The sequence below is a fragment of the Chelonia mydas genome, chromosome 4 (assembly GCF_015237465.2).
Source record: "Chelonia mydas isolate rCheMyd1 chromosome 4, rCheMyd1.pri.v2, whole genome shotgun sequence".
In the NCBI taxonomy this organism is placed as follows: domain Eukaryota; kingdom Metazoa; phylum Chordata; order Testudines; family Cheloniidae; genus Chelonia; species Chelonia mydas.
The window spans coordinates 61,970,881-61,990,964 of record NC_057852.1 but is presented as its reverse complement, the minus strand read 5'-3'; the positions used below and the strand labels follow the sequence as shown (position 1 = coordinate 61,990,964).

The 20,084-nt window shown below is 38.4% G+C and overlaps 1 protein-coding gene across 1 annotated transcript; it reads left to right on the top strand.

The window, feature by feature from the left end:
- The first annotated feature begins 571 nt into the window (after window positions 1-571).
- Window positions 572-19,691, top strand: ASIC5 (acid sensing ion channel subunit family member 5). Its single transcript, XM_043545325.1, has 10 exons — window positions 572-578; window positions 2,306-2,612; window positions 4,793-5,021; window positions 6,184-6,306; window positions 7,413-7,562; window positions 8,904-9,051; window positions 11,134-11,190; window positions 14,182-14,350; window positions 18,382-18,473; window positions 18,971-19,691. Exons 1-10 carry the CDS (start codon window positions 572-574, stop codon window positions 19,159-19,161), a joined length of 1,473 nt encoding a protein of 490 aa, XP_043401260.1. The 3' UTR covers window positions 19,162-19,691.
- The last annotated feature ends 393 nt before the right edge of the window (window positions 19,692-20,084 follow it).

Sequence of the window (20,084 nt, the reverse complement as noted above, 5' to 3'; positions counted from 1 at the left end):
GCAAACATGGTCTCTGTTATAAGGACTCTTTGTGAACTCAGCCAGGGCTGGATTGCTTATGGTGACCTGCGGGAAACAGATGCAGACACATGCAATTAATTCACTTTGCTTATGCTCAGAGGAGCAGATCCAGCTACCACTGATACCAATTGCTGCATACACGTATGGTGACTTGGGGAGAAGTTAAACCACGACTTACCTGTGGTGGTGAGGTCTGAAGTCCCATGTTATTAGCTGGACATCTCTCCAAGAAACTTACTTGAGCTCAATAGAGAGATTCTGCCTGGCTGCATGCGTAGGGGTGATCTAGGGTAGGATGGGTTCCTTGCCCTGTAACAAGATTTAGCTCAGACTGGTAAAAGTATTTGAGGAGCCTTGGGAATAAAAAGGTGCTACATAAACAAACATTTATTTGGGATTTTCAGAAGAGCTCAGCATTGGTCTAACTCTACTTCTGTTGGAGTCAATGGAATCTTTAACAATGATTTCAATGGGATCAGAGTCAGGCCAGTGTTGCTTGCTTATGAAAACTCTGCCCACAGTGCCAAATCCTGCACACAGTTGCCAGAATATGTATGGTAGAGTCCAGGGGTACTACCAGAAGATGTAAAGATGTGGAGTAGTGACTTTTTTTTTTTTTTTTTTTTTAGGATCAGTCTAAAATATTGGCCTTTAGCCAAGATAAAGGCCTAGACTTTTCTTTTTGTACTCAGCCCTGAATACGGGGGTGGTGGGAGGGAGAGGGGGAAATGCACAGCTGAACTTTTCAGAAAGACATCTAGGAGGCATTGATGGTCACAATTCCTTCCATGCCCCACTCTTCCTCTGAAGTTGTAACAGTAGTTAACTGCAACTCCTGAAAGGGTGCAGCTCGCTTCCTCCTGCTGGCCCAGCCAGTTTGTTGGCCACCATAGGTTAATGGTAAAAGGTTAATGGCAGAATCAAGAATCTATCCATTTCTCACTCCTCTCCATCCTCCATGACCACTTGTCCTCTGGAGTGGGTGCATCTAAGATGTAGCCCTTGAGCTCTGCACAGAACCACCCAAATCCCAGGTAGCCTTAATGTGGCCACAGGAGGCATTAGGGGGTGGGGCTTACATCCCATTGGTTGCTTTCTGTGGCTCTATTAGGGATAACGTTCCATCCCTAAATAGGCTGCAGAACTACTGAACCTACTTCCTGTTAAAATAAGGTTTATGTGGGTGGATGGGTGATTTGTTGTTTTTTGGGGGGTGGGAGGTGGGGAGGGTAGTTAGTAGCTGTTATGGATTGGGCTGAGGGAATCACCTATTCTCAGATCCTCAATATTATTTCTAGGTGAAGCGTCTTTAGGTTACTATTGTTCTGTATTTTACATGACGAGCTAGCATACAATATCCTCCGCATAACCACCGTTAACTAAAGCACTTTGCCAAACTGTTGATCCTACTAGGGCTTTGTTGTACATAGTCATTGTTAAAATTCCCTCCTTTTGATGTTGTGAGGTAGAAGGCTCTATTCCAAAACCTCAAAGGAGGGTTTAACACTTAGCATTTTGTGTAACTACTATATTTTCAAGTCCTTTATTATATACACTTCTGTAGCTCTTCAACTATTTTAAAACCAAGGAAAAAAGCTGGGGGTAATAAGATAAAACCTCTCTGCTTTAAAGGTTTGGAACCATACTATACCCAAGAAAAATTCATGTAGAGTTAGCTCTAACCTTTGAGGTTGTAGCCTTCTAGCTTTTGTCCTGAAACATTCAATAATGAGAGAGTGAAATTTATTTAAAAATATTGTTTCCCCTTTTAGCTCATTTGTAAGACTCAAGGCCTGACCCTGCATGGTTAATAGGAAGTTACTAGGAGCTCCAGCTGCTCAGCATCTCCTAGTAGGTGTGCAACATTCTGCAGATTACAGCCCTTATTAAAGTACCTCACCATTTAAGCCTTTGCCATAACATGCCAGGCTGAAGGGACTGTTAGTTTAAACTGAAGGACTATAGTTAAACTATAAGGATATGTTATTTCGTGTTCTCTGTTGCCAGGGCTCTTGCTTTTTCAGTGTCTCTTTGCAGTGAATGTTCAGGATGGACTGAGCTAATCTTCTCGTGCACAACTGTCTTGGAATTCTAAAACACCTTCAGGAGGGAGCTTTCTATTTTAGAAACAATATACCAGCTGGTTATAAACTCCTCTCTGGAGGGGCATTAGAAGTTTGTTTCGTGAGGAACTTCTGTGTAATGTAACATTTAAATCACTACCCTTTAAAAATTTTAACAAAAAAAAACCTACTGCTCACTTCTTATCTTGTCCAATGTTAAGGGTTGCTGGAAAAGATAAGGCTATACTTAACAAGGAAACCATTGCCTTCTTTGGAAGAAAGAAAGAAGTTTGACCATGAGTTTGCCACATCCACTTCATTCCACGGGTTGCACCATATCGTCCAAACCCGGAGCAGGATACGAAAGGTCCTGTGGATGTTAGTGGTCCTGGGCTCTATCACCATTGTCGCTTGGCAAATCTGGAATCGATTCACCAATTATTTCAGCTGGCCAACCACAACCTCAATAGTAGTTCAGTATGTGGAAAACATTGAGTTCCCTGCTGTGACTTTTTGTAACTTGAACAGGTAAGATACATCAAATACATGCTGCAATAACAGATCTCTTTAATGTCCTATAAGGCATAATTATTCTGCAGAACATCTATTCAAATAAAAACGAAACACTGGGACAACCTACAGTCAATTTCAACCTGGTGGACAGGGACTTAGTTTCATGCTGCTAGCGGGAGTTGACTGAATAGAAGAAATTCCTGAGCAAATTTTAAACATCTTACTGCACTCAATACATCTAACTGCTCACAGAGCACAGTTCAAGGATACAACCGGCAAAGTATGTTGTTCAGCATTAAGGGCCATATCCTATTCGGTTTATTCAAGTGAGCAGCTCTTGACTTATTTGAACAAATTAGGTAAGTAAGACAAGCAGAGTTTGGCTCTACAGGCTCTTTCCCATAGTTCTGGGTAAAATATTTAACTGAAGAGGAAGACATTTGAGAATCAGGGAATTTTTGACACTGAATTTCACTATAGAAGAGAGAGATCTTAAGAGATTGTTTTAATATCTCTCAGGTCAGGTGTCAGACTCAGTGTGGGCCATCAGAAATCATACTTTACTGACAGGTAGAATGTACATACATTATATAACCACAGGGTCATAAGTATATTTAGGTGACAGATGCTTTTCTAAGGGACTGTTGCCAATCCCATCACAGAGACCAAACATATAGGCCAAAATTTGCAAGCCTGGGAGGCTAAAACTAGGCTTCTAAATCCTTTTTTAAGATCCTACATAGAAGAAACTGGATTTTCAGAGGTGCAGAGCCCCAGCAGCTCCCGTTGATGTCAGTGGGTTGATGGGTGTTCAGCACTTCTGAAAACTGGGTAACTTTTATTTAGGAAGTCATTTCAGGAATCTACACTTAAAAATATCAAATCAGTTTAAAGTGCAATAATATTTATATACTTCACACAGATTCAGCTGGATACTTTTTAAAATAGCATATTGAACCTCATTACTATAGCAACCATTAGGTCCAGTCTCAGAACCCATGCAGCATTTCCCCGCAATGTTCCATCGGGGAAATGAGCTTTGCTGTCTCCCATCTCCCAGCAGAATGAGTCACAGGTTTAACGCTCAGATGTCTGAGGCTCCCCTGGCCCTCAGTCCCTCCAGCTATAAAGCCATAGCAGGTTGTGTTGCAGAAAATGCAATGCCACCACTAGAATCCCATTTAGAAAGCAAAAGATACTACAAAATTATTAAACTAAGTAGGCAAGGTAATCACATATGCACCATGAAGAGGGTGGGTGGTGGGAAATACTATAAAAATACAATGCAGTTATTGTAACTATAGCTGCAGAATGTTATAGTAACTTATCAGCAATTCAGAGCGTGACAGCTGGCCACTAACACGTCAGTGTGCTTCAACCCCCATCTGTTCATTTCAATCTTTATTATTTCTTTCTGAATTTAGTTAGCAGTCCTACTTTTGGAGAAAATGACAGTCATGGATGTGGTGTGCTTTCAAAAGTAAAATTACAACCAAAGTTAACCCAGGAAGGAATAGCATTTTGTTGAGTTTCAACAAGATCTTTCTACCCATCCAGCCCACTATTTTTAGATATTAAGGTCCATTTGATCCATTTATTATCCTGCAGTATAAGGATACTTTCATATTAGTATTAGCATAAAATAGCAGTCCCAGAATAAGTCACATAGTAATGGCTTATTATTCTCTGTTCAACACCATAAGTTCAAATCTACAATGGCTGTTCAGCAAATCCCTAATTCATGTCACCATAAAATCATTTAACATTTTATATGGGAAAGGTGTTTTTAGGCCCCATAATATTTTAGGATTTTTAAACTGATGCTAGGTGTTAGATCCCCACCGCCACCCATGATTTATACCACTGCCTGCCACCAGGCTTCCTGGTAGTGGATGTCGGCTGTGCAAGATGGTTAGAACCTCCTCTACTCCAAGAAGTTGTGGATGTATAAGGTAGGTACAACCTCTTCTGCTGAGACACTGCTGTAAACAGACCAGACTGTCTAAGTGATGCACCGGGATATTCTTAGTTTTCAGGCACACAGGGTAACTTGATTTATAAAAAACAAGAGTGTGTTATCCATTCATTGCGATGCAGAGTAAGGTGTGATTCCAGTGGACTAGACAATTAGTGTTTGGGGGAGAGTTTCAGAAAAAATACTGCGGCTACTGTTATAACTGTTCTCTTTCCTGCAGATTCCAAGCCCATGCAATAGCCAACCTCAGTATCGTTTTTTTCCTTTGGAGCATTGTGGCTGGAGTTCTTCGTGCATTTACTATTGACAAGTTCTCTCAAGAGCTAACGGATTTCCTTCAGGGACACCAAAACTTCAGCATTAAAGAGTTTACAAGGAATAATGGCTTTTATCTCAACAACAGCACTTTGCTAGAATGTGATTTTTTTGGGCAGCCATGTTACCCGGAGGTAATATTTTTGCTTTTATCCTAAAAGTAACAATGTGACTAAAATGTGATATTGTCTCAAAAATAGGCTGTTTATAGGTCTTATCTACAGTCACGAAATGAAACTAATCTGAATCACCAAATGACACTGTGGTGGGTAAGTCTAATTTTTCAAAGGCCACCTTTCAAGTGCCTCACAAGGCCTGATCCTGCAGCCCTTATATATGCAAAATAAATCTCCCACTGATTTCAGAAGGAGTTTCTGCACATGGCTAACCAATGGGATTACTCATGTGCTTAAAATTAAGCACATGCCGAAGTGCTAGTCAGGGCTTTTTACTCTTCCCGTGAAAACATATCAATTACGTGCAGAAATAAGAGGGATACTTCAAGAAAGCCAAAGTCAAATTTTTAGAATTTTTGAGCAAAAACAAAACAGAGGGCCTGATTTCTAACCTCACTTTACACCTATTTTATATCAGTGTACTTCAATGGAGTCACTCCCAATTTACACTAAAGTGAGAACAAAATTAGATTGACAATCTTTCAGTGTCACCTAACCTTTATTTGAGAACCTACAGCATGCTTAGAATTACTGATAGGGTTGTGTTGACTCTAATTTAAAATATATTAGCAGTAACAACAAGCCCCTTGTAGCTAAGACTCCAAAGCAATGAAAGACAATCAAAACAGCTAAATAGTATTTAGTCACACTATTCAGCCCTAATACCTTTAGAGTAATATGCAAGTACTAGTCCATACTCATCTAGTTTACTATAGTTTCATCCATTCACTTGAAACAAGGAACAGCTACTGAACTAAACATCATCTATTGAAAATTAAACTACTTGGAAGTGATCACCCATTTCCTTATGGAGAAATCCTGCAAAACTTAACCGGGTTAAAACCAATAGGATCCTATAAAGGTTACTCTAGGTAACCCACAGATTTCATAGAGAATGATGGTCCTTCTACAGAACTCCATAGGCTGGTTTCTGTCAAACAGATCTCATACTGTAGGACTGTTTCGATGAGTGATTTACATACTCAACTGCCATTTTCACAGGATCACAAGCAGATCATTTAGAAAATTTAGCCCATAAAACATCCCCAACCCCACTAATTTAGGTTTAGATTCTCTTGTTTCAATTTTTACTTTTCTGTTTGTTTTCATTGTTTTAAAGGATTTTGAACATGTCTTTACTGAATATGGAAACTGCTTTACTTTTAATCACATGGATCTTCCAGCAAGGAGAAGAGTGAGTCTTTCTGGAAGAGGCTTAAGTTTACTTTTTGATATCAAACAGGTATAGACATCAAATAAGATATATACCTAAACATCATTAACTTGTAGCTTCAAAAATTTGAAAGCTTGAAGGGACCATTATGTTAATCGAGTCTGATCTCCTGCATAACAAGGGCCATAAAATTACACCCATTAATTCTTGCATCAAGCCCACTACTTCTGGAGTGAGCTAGATCATATGTTTTAAAAAGACATCCAATCTTGATTTAAGAATTCAAGTGACAGAATATCCACCACATCCCTTGGTAAATTGCACAAATGGTTAGCATTACATTTGACTTGTATGAAATTAGTAATCCAAGGGCAAATGCAGGACTTGCTACAGCTTCAAAAACTAGAAGTAGTAATGTGAGAATGAAAACTAATTTAAAATATCTTCAAGGTAGTGCCCTCTGCTTTATTCACTGACTTATTTGATTTTCCATTGAAGTCTGTTCAGAACTCCAGGAGACAGTCATTTGGGGCCAAATCCTGAGTGGTGCGGAATGTTGACTTCAGTGGGAGCTGCAGGTACTCAATACCAATTAGGATTTGGCCCTAAATTGGTTACCTCAGATCACTCTTGGCAGATTTCATAAGATACCACCGCCAAATACAGAAAACCGTATGGGGAGGGAAATTCATGGGGAGGGAAATTTTCTAAATGACATCAAGGAAGAAAACTAAAAAATCTATGGTGATTTAAAAAGGGGGAGGGGAAGCACCTGAGCACCAAGTGTTTCTTTTTAAGCAATGTAAGGAGCAACAGTGGCAGCTTCTAGAGGGAATAATGAGAATTGTGCTAGAACATGAAGACTAGTTGTCATGTAAAGAGATGATTCTCAGGGTTGTGAAGAAAGCTTGGATTATCCCTCATTGGAAGTTAAGGAGGGGAGAGGAAAGAAGAAAAATTAATAATTTTGTAAACTGGGAGGAACCTTAGATACCAAAGGACATTGAATTTGATTTACTTTTATATTTGAGCTTGTTTTTTTTAATTGTCAGAGGTGATTTGTCACCAGTCACTGGAGATTCAAATCCAAGCAAAATGGTTGGTGCAGCTTTAAAGCCCCACAGGGTAAATACATATCAAGCCATTGCTTTTCTAAGGAATTCTTTTTCTACCAGGCACAATTCACTGATGACCCTACCTTTGGCTTTCTTGATGCTGGTATAATTTATGTTGTCCATTCACCTAAAGAACCTCCACGTTTTGATGGCTTAGGCTTATCAACACCAGTAGGTATGCATGCACACGCTGCAATCAGCCAGCAGAAGGTAAGCAATTTGTATCATTCCCTATCTTGCAAATGTATAAGCGCATTTCTAATCTGAAAAGTGATAGTAAAATTGGTATTTTGAAGGTTCAGTATTTATTATGTCTCAGTGACTTCCAGAGGAAATTTTCTTTGTTTACAAGTAAAAAGCTGAATTCTTTCCTGGTCCCATATCACTAGTAATGCAGATGATACATACCAAAGTATGTCTGCTTTTAGTTCCACCTTGAAAGCCCATTGAAAGCTAGTGCTACAGTGGTACTACTATAATTTGAGACAGTAGTATCTTTATTAATGGGGATGATGCATGAAGAAAAAAAAGCAGCTTGACTTTCAGAACCTAGGCTGGATTGGCAATTAGAAAACAAGCATAATTTTACTTGTGAACTGAGCAAATTTGCTCTAGAAGTCATAGAGACAATAAAAATAGTGCCCAACCGTACTATATTTACATACAATTTTTACTGAAAAACACCAGCCTGAAAACAGTGCAGATTTTCTATACTATACGCACAGAGATCATGGAGGTAGTGGATTTTCTGCAGGGATTAAAATTACTCCCCTGTGTTTCTGCTATCTTCACTCTTGGGATGCTATTTGAAGGCACATTCCCATAGGGCATCCATTTCAGACACATATTTTAGACCTGCTTAAAGAGGAAGTATTTTGACCACTATCCTATTAAACCACAAAATGTGCATATATGTGCATTTTAAAACAAAAATACTCTTCAAGAACACTGTTTTGTGTTTCTCCTTCATCAGTGGACAAGATAGCTAGAAAATCAAAAAGAGCAACAGTCAAATTCTCTTCTCACTGAATTTAGGATTTGACCCTGGAAATTCTGCTTTCTGAACTGTTTCAAGGTGCTAGTATTATCACCAACTCTTGAACTCAGTTCTCAGAGAGGAAGTAAGTCCCTGATCCTGCAATGAAACCAGTCAGAGTGGACCCTTCTTCCTTGTAGAGCCCTACTGAAGCCCAATCTTCCAGAGTTCAGAGTAGCAGCCCTGTTAGTCTGTATTCGCAAAAGCAAAGGAGTACTTGTGGCACCGTAGAGACTAACAAATTTATTTGAGCATAAGCTTTCGTGAGCTCCAGCTCCAGGGGTTTGTGCTATCAGATTGCACAGCAGAATCAGGACCTCAGAGAGGAACCGTTATATTATTTTTTAAAAATAGTTTGATTTTTTAAACTATACTTTGTTACTAATTTGAGATTATTTTTGACAGCAATTCTGCTTAACTTTTACTCAAGCGTCAGTTAACAATATATCAGATAAAGCTCTGTATTTAAAATAATGACAAGGATATTTTAAAGAATGCTATTTTTTAATCTAAAGACAGTTATCCAAGAATACCCTTGGGGAGAGTGCAATCCTAACATCAAACTTCAGCACCACAAGATCTATAGCACCTATGGATGTCTGCAGGAATGTAAGGCCAGGCACATACAGGACAAGTGTGGCTGTTTGCCATTTCTGCTTCCAGGTACTTTTTGAGACATGCTACGTTTGTGCTTCAAAAGGTGCTCTGTGGCTCTTTTTAAATATTCTGCCTTGTCAAGTTTTACTTTCATTTAGAGAGTTCAGTCATCTCAGAATCCTGAACCCAGTTAGTACAGGTTGAAAAATTTAATAAAGTTTTAATGAATATTTTAAATTTCATTTTTTGTGTCAAATTTTGATGTTTTAGTGAAAGGCATTGAAAAGGTTTGACCAGTTCTAAACCCAACATCTGCTCAGACATCATCCTTCTGATGCACCCAGAAAATGTTAATGAACATCCAAGATTACACCACAAACCTGTAATAGCTTCTGTCTTGTCTTTAAATTGACCCCTAAAGCACTGGGGTTCAAGCACTTGACTCAGCTGATGGGGACTAGCAGGACTGTAATATATGTGTTATGATCAAAACATCAAAATGCTCAGAGTGAACTCTCTTGAATCACATGGCCATCAACAAGGGTATTTTGGGTAGATGACTAGATTCACCCCAGGGCAGGGAGGTACACATTGCAGGGTGTAGATTTTTCATCTAATCTAGTTCAAGCTCTTATTTTACCCTATTTACACAGAGACCACCCATCATAAAAAACATACATTAAAATAGATTTTACGTAAACCAGATTATTTCAGTATTAAACAGCAGATGGTAAGCAGCAGCAGGAAATTTATAATATAAAAGGTGAAGTTAGCCTGTGCATTGTATTTAGTATATTCTCTCTAAATAACTTATCTAGATCTTTGTGTCAAGAGGTAAGGATTTCCTAAAGCTGAAGAAAAGGGAACCTGACTATTGCATCCCTTCTTTATAACTCGATCATCTATCCCTACACCAGCCCTCCCAACTCCATGCCACCCTGTTTTCTAGCACTCTAGCACTCAAATAAATCAGAAGACTATCCCCCTTAGTGCTAAGTGCAGAGGGAATTACATCACTTACATTGGATTAAAGGCCTTTCCATTCCCATTGAGTCAGGCAACTTATTAAAGTGCCGAACTTCAGGCACCCACTTTAGAAAGTCTTGGTCTATTGATTCACCACTTTTCTGTAGAGAGTAAACTTAATTGCTCATTAGTAGAGTTGGGCAGAATTTTCTAATGAAAGTTTTGTTGGAATATGCTGGTTCGTCAAACCTGAACCGTTTCATGAGAATGGCTTGAGTTCAACAAACTTTCATTGAATCAGCCAAGATTCTGTCGGAAGTCTGCCTGGCAGGGTGCCAGGGACCCCAGCATTGTAGGGTCTATGGCTCTAGGTCAGATGCACCACTCCGGGGCTTTCCAGGAACTGGAAACCTGAAGCCCTCTAATGAGGGTTTGGCTCCTGGCTCTGCATCAGACAGCCTGGATGCCCTTAGAACCCCAGCTCAACCCATATCACATAATATAGAAATCAAGGTTACAGATCAAGCATATCTATGAGAAAAAAAACCTGAAGTGATAAGGCACAAAGAAGCCCAGCTGCCTCTGAACAGCTATGAAAAGGACACATTGGCCAAGCAGGATGTGCCAGTAAGGATAAGACTGGGGTAGAATCCTAGCTCTCCTGAAGTCAATAGGAGCTTTGAAATTTACTTCAATGGGGCCAGGTCTTTAGGCTGGCCTTGCACATAGTTTAAAAACTGTCAGTCAAAATAGTAAGAAATAATACACACCTCACTTCCTTCCCCCATTTTACTTATGTAATTAAGAACTGAAGTTTCTGACCTTACCTCCCTAGAATATTTGTTTTACATAATATATTGGGTGGATGCCCTGAAGTCCATAGGCAGGATTGATAGACTCACAGCTATAATGAAATTTATTCTTATTTTTAAATTTTACCAAGTTATTCTGTTATGTGCCATATTGCATTGATAACAATGAACAGTGTTGCACCAAACTGATCTTTCAGTCACTGAAGAAGTGGAATAAAGCTGTAGATTTCAAAGGTGTTACTTTGTATTTACACTACTGCAACTGAGAGCAGAAACTGACCCACCAGCTTTAGTGAAGTAGTTAATTTGAATTTGTATACTCCAAGCTTTAATTATTATTATTATTATTATTATTATTACTGTTTTGAAGGAAACGGAACAGAATGTGACCTACAAAAATTCTACAATTGTGTTTCTCCTGCACTCTGTAAGTAACAGTTTAATTAACATATTAATATTTTTCTATTCTTGAGCTTCATTAAATGTACATTAGACGGCTCCAAGTGTGCACTGGAAAATAGCTAGAAATAGGTAAGAAAACGAATACAACATTGCAACTGAACTAGAACATATATGGTTAGGTCATTAGACAGTCTCAAAATGAAGAATGGCAATAGGACACTGAATAAATGTCTTTTTTTTAAAAAACCTCGTTACCCATGTTATGAATGACACCTCACATTTTAAAAACAAAGACTGCTTATCTATTCATTTGCACCATTTGTTTGCATTTCTGCATTTTCTGAGTTTGGAAACTGCAGATGAGTCTGCTTCAATTTTCTGCTTAGAGACAGCTTTACTTCTTGGGTCTTCTGCCCTAGTGCAAGGCTCTTGCATTTCCAGTGCTGCAGAGGGTTAGTGAAATTTTTAATCTGTTTTCATGAGTATTTGTAAATGGCCGCACTTTTATTCATGTTAGGTTTTGTAAATGTAACCCTTTCACCGAAAACCCTATTGCAGCAATTGTGCTGCAGAAACTTCCTCAGAGGGGTTTTTTGGCCTTGAAGGAAGGATTTATCACTAGCCCATACCCTGCACTTTTATTCAGAACCCAGTCTGGCTACTCTGGGTCCTGCACTTAAATTCTGCTTCTCTGGTTATTAGAAGTGCTTAGTACTTTAAATATTGGGCCCAAAAATTAGCGGTTACATGTTATTACTATTATACAGCTATCATTTCTTTCTAGTACTAGAATGAATAGATATCTTCGCAGGAGGAAACAAATACCTTTTCAGGAAGTTAGACACTCTTATTGCACTAACAAATCACTTAAAAACTTTAAATTGGAATCATATTTTTTGTTTCTAAAACAAAAATTAGTTCTACATTTGTTAAATATCACAGTAATTCACTTCTATGTGCAAATGATTAGTGCACACTAGATTTGAAAATTGTTAGTCACTTTTACAAAGTGCATTCTCCTGTTGCAAGTGATGAGCTGATGTATTATTTCTCATCAGTGTTGGAAAACACCTTCTCAATACTGTTTTGTATATCATTACCTGAATTGAATTTTCATTCTCAATGGCATGAAAGTGAAAGAAAAAGCCAATAAGGTCAACTTTTTGCTTCTATTGGAAGGCTTCTAAGTGTCAGACACATGTGGTGCTCAAATTAAATCTGTTATGACTGAGGCTGGATTTTTGTCACCACTCTTAAGGGAGGCATTGATTCCATAATGTTCATGTTCTTAAATATCAATGATCTTCGACATTTAGGGATTTTAGGGAGGAGGTATTTCAGTCAGTAGATATTCTGAGAAGTAGCTGAAAGCTTCAAAGAGAACCTTGAAAGATAGAATAAATGTAAACTCTGAGTTTCATGAAGGTGAATAGGACAAGAGCTCAGAAACAATATAGCAGTGACACAAAGAACTAGAACAGTAGGCTTTCACCGAGAGCTTTAATGGCACATTGGGATACAAGATGCTCAGGTGCTAAAATAAAATAAATAAATATAGCTATTTAATAAGTGCCAAATATTTATTATTTTAAAAAAACCCTACAAAAACCACATATGAGATCCATGTTGAGTTTACCAAGGTTTACTCCAGGGAAACAACTTTTATATTATGGTCACAGTGGAGGTAATAAAGTCTGACCAGATCTTCAAGTCCATTTCCCCTGAATGCATGAAGTTGTCTCCATATAGACAATATAGCTGATACATACCTAACCTTGGCAGAAAAGGCAAGGAAGTGCCAAAATTACTAACGAAGTTTATGTTAGTTACACCAAATTGAAACGTTAAAGTTTATTTAGGAAAACTACTGTCAGAGGGCCAGATACCGTTCTACATCTTTTTAGTGTGCTTAGCACAGGAAAGGGGGTGGAGGTGCAAAGGCTGGCCACTCCACTGATGAGACTATCTAAAATAGAGTTTGCTGTGGCCATGCTCCCTGGCATCTCCCACATCCTACAGAAAAATTCACCTTACGCTTGGAGTAGGGGAGCATTTGCTATGAGAGCCAAGGGAGATCCTATAAACTTGTACTTCTTTATGCTATTCCAGCAGCATAAAAGGGAACACAGTGCCAGGCTGAATTTGTATAAAAGACTTAAAAATCCTGTCTATAGAATTTTGACAGTTTTAACTGTTTTCTAGCACAGTGACTTTTCCTAAGAATTGCCATGACAAAATGACAACCCTACATGTGGAATTACTCATTGTCACAATGGCCGCACAGATCTGAATATCTGTGACTTCAAGTAACAATTCCAGAATGTAGAAACACACAAAAGAAGCTTAAGACAGACAGAATGGATTCTGTCTACACAAAAAATGTTGCACATACCGTGCTTTAACGGGGATTCTTCTCAGATAGTGTAAAACAATGGGATTATCAAAATGGAAATATATTAAATGGACAAAATGTTCTTACTGAGATCTGCAAGGTAGTCATCAAGAACTAACAAACATTAGCCCACAGAACATCAACACCAATCCTGCAATCACTTCTGCACACAGAGAAACTCCATGATAAAAGGTCAGCAAGACATGGTCCAATGGATTAGCCTTGAGCCTTAGTGGCAGAAGTCCTACATTCCCATTTCCAACTCTACCATGAACTTTCTGTGTGGTCTTGCACAAGTTGTTTATAAGGACCTGAGCATCCAGCCTCTCACTGGAGTGAGTGAGAATAGCAGGTTCTGAGCACCTTTGGGAAAAAAGAAAATCAGGCAGTTAAGAGTCCTGTGCCTCAGTTTCTACCACTATAAAATGGGAATAATAATATTCATTCACTTTTGTAAAATATTTTGGAATTCACATATAAAGAGCCATCTATAATGACTATGTTACTTATTGGAGTCAATTCTATGAGTTAGTTTCCCAAACTTCCTTTGTATAAAACGAAATATTACAAACTTCACATTCCTTCGAACATACATTGTATTGATTCATTTTCCTGAAATTTCAGATAACGTAGAACTAATGGGACTATGTACGGTGGGAACCCACAATTCCACTTGTCCTGTGCCTTGTGAAGAAACAGATTATCCCACCACTGTCACCTATTCAAGTTTTGTGAATGAAAAAGCCTTAAAATTCCTTTCCACGAAGCTGAAGAGAAGTCCAGAGTATGTCAGGTAATCTTATTTAAAACTTTGTCTTTACAAGGAATATGCTGGATCACTTAACAGATGCCATCTTTATTGATTTATTTCCAGGGCCTGACTAAAATGTGAACTCCGTTCAGTTACATGAGCTCTTGCTTTGTATACAATATTAAGAACAATGCCTGCAATAGATGTGAAGTATGCTCACAGGAAATTGACCAAGACACAGTATTTTATTGTTTTATACCTGTTGCTATGTGGGTATCAAATTAGATAACCTATGAGACTAGTGGTCCCAGGTATTTTCCCCTGCAGTGACCCCCATATTGGAAATATTATAGCCATCAAGGTTTAGAACCCCTCCCGCACCTAGCCATAAAGAAAGAGGTCGCGGCTGTGATCCTCCTGAAACCTGTTCATCACCCCCAGGAAGAGAGTTTGTACAATAGGCAATACTGAGATCTTGATCCTGATACAACTGAAGTCAATGGCACAACGCCACCCTACATCAATGGAAGCAGGATTTTTCCTTCCCTTAAGGTAAAGTAGAAGTACTTGTAAAACCTGAGGAAAATGAGCTGTTCACTGCTGTGGGTTGAAGGTTACAGGTCGAATGTTGAGTTTTATCGATATTAGGCTTAATATAATTCACCCCTCACACAGAGTACTCAGATAATATTTGACGCTGTATCAATTCCCAAGAAAAAGTAGATAAGGTAGATAATACAATACTATTTATTAGATTACCAAATATTGCATAACATACAAATTTTCCAAAAGGGAGACCTTCACTTGGGAAAGAGATCTTTCAGATGCTTGTGTAATCTACTTTATCAGTTGGTCCAATAATATATATCACATACCTACATAACCTCACAGATTACATTAGCTCAATAATTCATAGATTCATAGATATTAAGGTCAGAAGGGACCATAACGATCATCTAGTCTGACCTCCTGCACAATGCAGGCCACAGAATCTCACCCACCCACTCCTGCGATAATAAAGATCTCTGTTTAGCAAATGTATGAACTAATGTAATCTTACTCATTTCTCCTTAAATTTGTAACAGGAAAAACATGAGCAAGCACTTGATATAGTCTGTTTTGATAAATTCTTACGGGATTTACTTACTAAAAGTAGTATTCAACTCTGGAAGAGGAGAACAATTTGTAGAACATGACATTAGGAAACACAGAACCCAATTGTCAAAGGGTCTTTAACTCAGTCCATAAAAACTGTTTGTATATCTGTAAGCACAATTAGAAGCACAAGTACAGTAGAACCTCAGCATTACGAACACTTCGGGAATGGAGGTTGTTCGTGACGCTGAACAAAATGTTATGGCTGTTCTTTCAAAAGTTTAGAACTGAACATTGACTTAATACAGCTTCGAAACTTTACTATGCAGAAGAAAAATGCTTCTTTTAACCATCTTTAATTTAAACAAGCACAGAAAGTTTCCTTATCTTGTCAAATCTTTTTTTTTTTTAAAAGCTTTCCCTTTATTTTTTATATTTAACATGGTACTGTACAGTATTTGCTTTTTCTTTTTGTCTCTGCTGCCTGATTGCATACTTCCAGTTCCAAATGAGGTCTGTGCTTGACTGGTCAGTTCATAACAGTCATGTTGTAATTGAGGTTCTACTGTAAAATGCAGTAGATGTGAATAGGTGCATGGACAGATACTATATACACAAAAGACTGTAGATGTTTTAAAGAATTGTTTGGAAGTTTTGGCCCATAGAATATCCAAGTTGCTTAATTGTTTGTGAGAGTGTTGAATTTCTTGTTCTTGAAACCATGGTTAAACGTATATTTTGCACGTGAACAAAGGGCATACAAAAGGCATGCGAATTAAGCATATTATTAAAAGAAATCTATATTAAGCCATTGAAAAGTCCACAACAACATTATGTATTTCACTTTGTCAATTATTTTATTGTTTTTAAACATTAGACAAACCAGCAATTACTCAATTAACCAAGTCAAAATACCAAAAATTATTCTGTTACCAAGTCTGTAGCCAATATGAATCAAGCCAATATATTAATTAGTACATACCATAAATTACCAAATGTAGGGATCTATTGATTTTTGAGGACGTAAAAAGGGTAGAGCTAACTATTTACAGCCTTATTACAAATATACACAATAGCAACTCCTCAGTAATGCTAGGAAGCATAATTAATAGGATCCATTAACAGATGGATTTATTGTTATTATCAGATGTCATGTACAGTTTTGAATAGTCACCTGATGAGATTGCAGAAGAAAATCTTGGGCAGCAAATACTTCATTTTCAGTGAAAGTGGGTAAATGAGCTACCTTACATCGTTACACCTAAAAACTGTAGTCATGAGTTTCCATAGAGAATTCACATTATTAAAAACCATGATCACATCTGTGTTTAACAATATTTCCTTTCAATAAAGTGAAACACTTATTTTTGTGTTCTAATCTACAGTGATTATGGAAAGAACTCTTACGATCTCTGTGATTAAGGTGTCTATTTAGCAGCTATGTGGAATCTCTTTCCTGTTAACTATGGTATCATAGGGCCAGATCCTGATATCCTTATTCTCCCTGAGTAATGCCATAGGCCCAATCCAGAAAAGACTTAGTCATGTGCTTAATTTTACACACTGAGTAGCCCCAATGAAGTAATGGGGCTAATGGCAGAGGACAAAAGTTATATATGTACAGAAGTCATTGCAGGATTGGGGCTCTAAGTAGCCTGGTCTACACTTCCTAGGCTGGCATAGCTATGGTGCTCAGGGCTGAGTGCCATGCTATTCCAATTTAGCCCCCCATGTATATGCAGCTAAGTCAACAGAAGAATACGATCAACATAGCTCCCATCTCTTGGGGAGATGGAGTTCCTACAGTGACAGAAAACAAACGTTTGGCCGCGGTACTCTCCCGCCTGAGCTATGGGCTATTTTGATGTGGGGCTATTTCAACCTCGCTTTTTGAAGGTGTTCTATTTTGGATAAATAGTTAAGAGTCATTAGGCCAGAAACTCTATAGCCTGATGGTTAGGGCACCCACCTGGAAGGTGCAAGGCCCTTTTCAAATCCCCTCTCTCTCAGGCAGTGGGGGGTAGAATGCGGGGTGGGGGAGAAGAGAATTAAAACCAAGTCTCCTACATCCCAGGTGAGTGCTCTTACCATTGGGGTAAAAGTTATGAGGTAAGTGGTGACTCCTCCTGCTTCTCCAGCCAGCTTTTGGACCCTATGTGGTATGCAGCCTCTGAGTGTGCCGACTAGATGGGGCCTCCCAGGTGAGATAGGTGCTCCTCCATCTATTTCCCCCTGGTTCATGTATTGGTGGGAACCAGGCATCCAGATGCCTAGAGCAATACACCAGCGCACATTCCCAGAGGCAAAAACTTAGGCTACCAGTGGAAAAATTTTACAGTGGAAAAATTTTTACAGGCTTTTACAGTGGAAAAATTTAGCGCCTACATCATTTGGCAGCAGATGAGCATTGGTCTTGCGGATCACATTGTAGCCTAAAACTCGGATTTAGGTGCCTATATTTGGGGTTTAGGTGCCTAAGTACCCTTGTGGATCGGGGCCCTACTTCATATCTTTGTCCACTCAGGCTTACTCCCTATAATACAGTCTTCAGCCCTGATCCCTGCATGGTTGGATCCCTATGCCTGTGCAGAGTTCACTATATGAAAGGGGTTTTAAGAGGGAAATTCTGGCTGTACCTCCACAGTAATGAACAGACAGGCTTCCAGCACTTCACAAGAGAGATTGTTCCACACTCTAGAGGACAACTGCTAGGAAAATTTCCCTATCATCTTAAATTCACTTTTGTCAGTTTCATTTCATTGCACTTTGACAGTAACGATCATTCCTGTAACATTTTTCCAGTAGGAATTTAATTTCTAACTATACAGCTAATGATAGAAATAAGTATCCTCCTGCGTTGTGCAGGAGGTCAGACTAGATGATCATAATGGTCCCTTCTGACCTAAATATCTATGAATCTATGAATCTAAGTAGCAGTACTGACTGTCAAATTAGACTATATTTGTGTTTGTCATCAGGGAGAATCTTGTGTATATTGACATTAAATATCATAACCTGAACTACAAAATGACTCGGCAGCAGAAGGCCCGGAGTGTATCCGAATTGCTTGGTAAATATTCATTAGTTAATATTTATTTTTCTTTCAAATCTATTCTTTTTCCAGACACTCTGGTCAAGTTTCTGAGCAAGAGTAATGTCCACCTTATTCTATCAGCAACTGTCAATCACTGTTCCAGAACTTAGGTTCTTCTTAGAATGTGCTGCTGTCCCATTAAAAGGGTCAGTAGCATAGACAGTAGCTCTAATGGAGATTAAGAGCCATATTCTGCTTCATTGTACCTAGGGGAGTTCTGGGGACAGTGATCACTTTTACTAAAGTTTTCTTTAAAAACTTGTAAATACTGTACAATGAGTTATGTTGGGTTGTAGGTTTTATTTTGAATATTTGAATATTTCTCCCATAAACATTCAAAAACAGTTAATTTTTTTAAATGATGAATTATATATAATTAGCGTCTTTAGTACTTGAACCTGGCAGGGTTTTCTTTGCTTGCTAGACTAAACCAAAAGCTTAGGCTCACATGCATTTATTTTCTTCTATTACAGCTGACATTGGTGGCCAACTTGGTTTGTTTTGTGGAGCCAGTATGATTACAGTCATAGAAATTGTTGAGTATGTTTTCACCAACTTCTGTTGGCTGTGCATCTTTCTTCTACTGAAAGCTCCAGAAATGCCCCAGTGGAATATTCCAGCCCAGAACGAGCAGACAGACAAGAAGGGAATACAAGAATGCTAATGGCTTGTCAAGGCACAAAGCCTCACTGTCTCCTGTAACTTTCCCTCATTTTTAATATATTAAGAGAAAATTGATATTTAACCTCAACTGGTTTTCCCCACTTAACAGCTATAAATAACGCAACAATGGAATTCTAAACAATAATCATTGGAAAGACTCTGTTTCTTTCTCTTACGATGAGAGATGTAATCTTTATCTAACCCAATATAATTTTTAGTTGCTGAGCAAATGGTTTATGCTGGCACATAACACTACTGCATGTATGACGGAGTTGAAGACTCTTGCAGTTTGGGTAAGCTAAATTAATGGTCTCACAGAGATAATTTCAGCTCTTCAGGGTCACTCTCCACCACTCTCAAACAAATCTTCCTAATAATTATTATTACAGAAGTGATGATGCACGGCTGAAGAAGAGGGTATCCCCACTGACCACAGGATTTTTTGCCGCAGTCCACCTGCAATTATGGTTAAATGTCCCATTAAAAAGTCTATGGAAGTTTTGCCATGAAACTAACTCAATGGAATTAGGAGTTGGCCCCTAATAGATAACAAGATTTAAATTAGGGTGTGTCAGTCCCAGATTAGATAAATAAATAAAAACCTATGGGTCAGCCTACCACAGTGCTTAGAAAGGCAAGAATACCCTTGGCATTTGCCCTTAATGAGAGTGAGAGCTTGGAAAGGATAACCAAAACTTGACATTCTTGGTCTCCTTAAACACAGCTTGTGGTAAGCATGTGACTTTTTGTATTGAAAAAAGTATTAAAAGGTTATAATTAAACTACTGTAAAGGTTACTCACAGTTACTTAATTACGTTATCTCACATACTTATTTCCACTAATAACAGACTCAATAAATACAGTAAATGAAGAGACTTCAGGGCAACTTAACAAAGTTTCCAAAATTATTAAACAGATTGATG

Excerpts from the sequence above, each read along its gene's own strand:
- ASIC5 (XM_043545325.1), top strand. Across the intron at positions 5,022-6,183 it reads GGCAGCCATGTTACCCGGAG|GATTTTGAACATGTCTTTAC; the intron begins GTAATATTTTTG and ends ATTGTTTTAAAG. Across the intron at positions 11,191-14,181 it reads TTGTGTTTCTCCTGCACTCT|ATAACGTAGAACTAATGGGA; the intron begins GTAAGTAACAGT and ends CTGAAATTTCAG.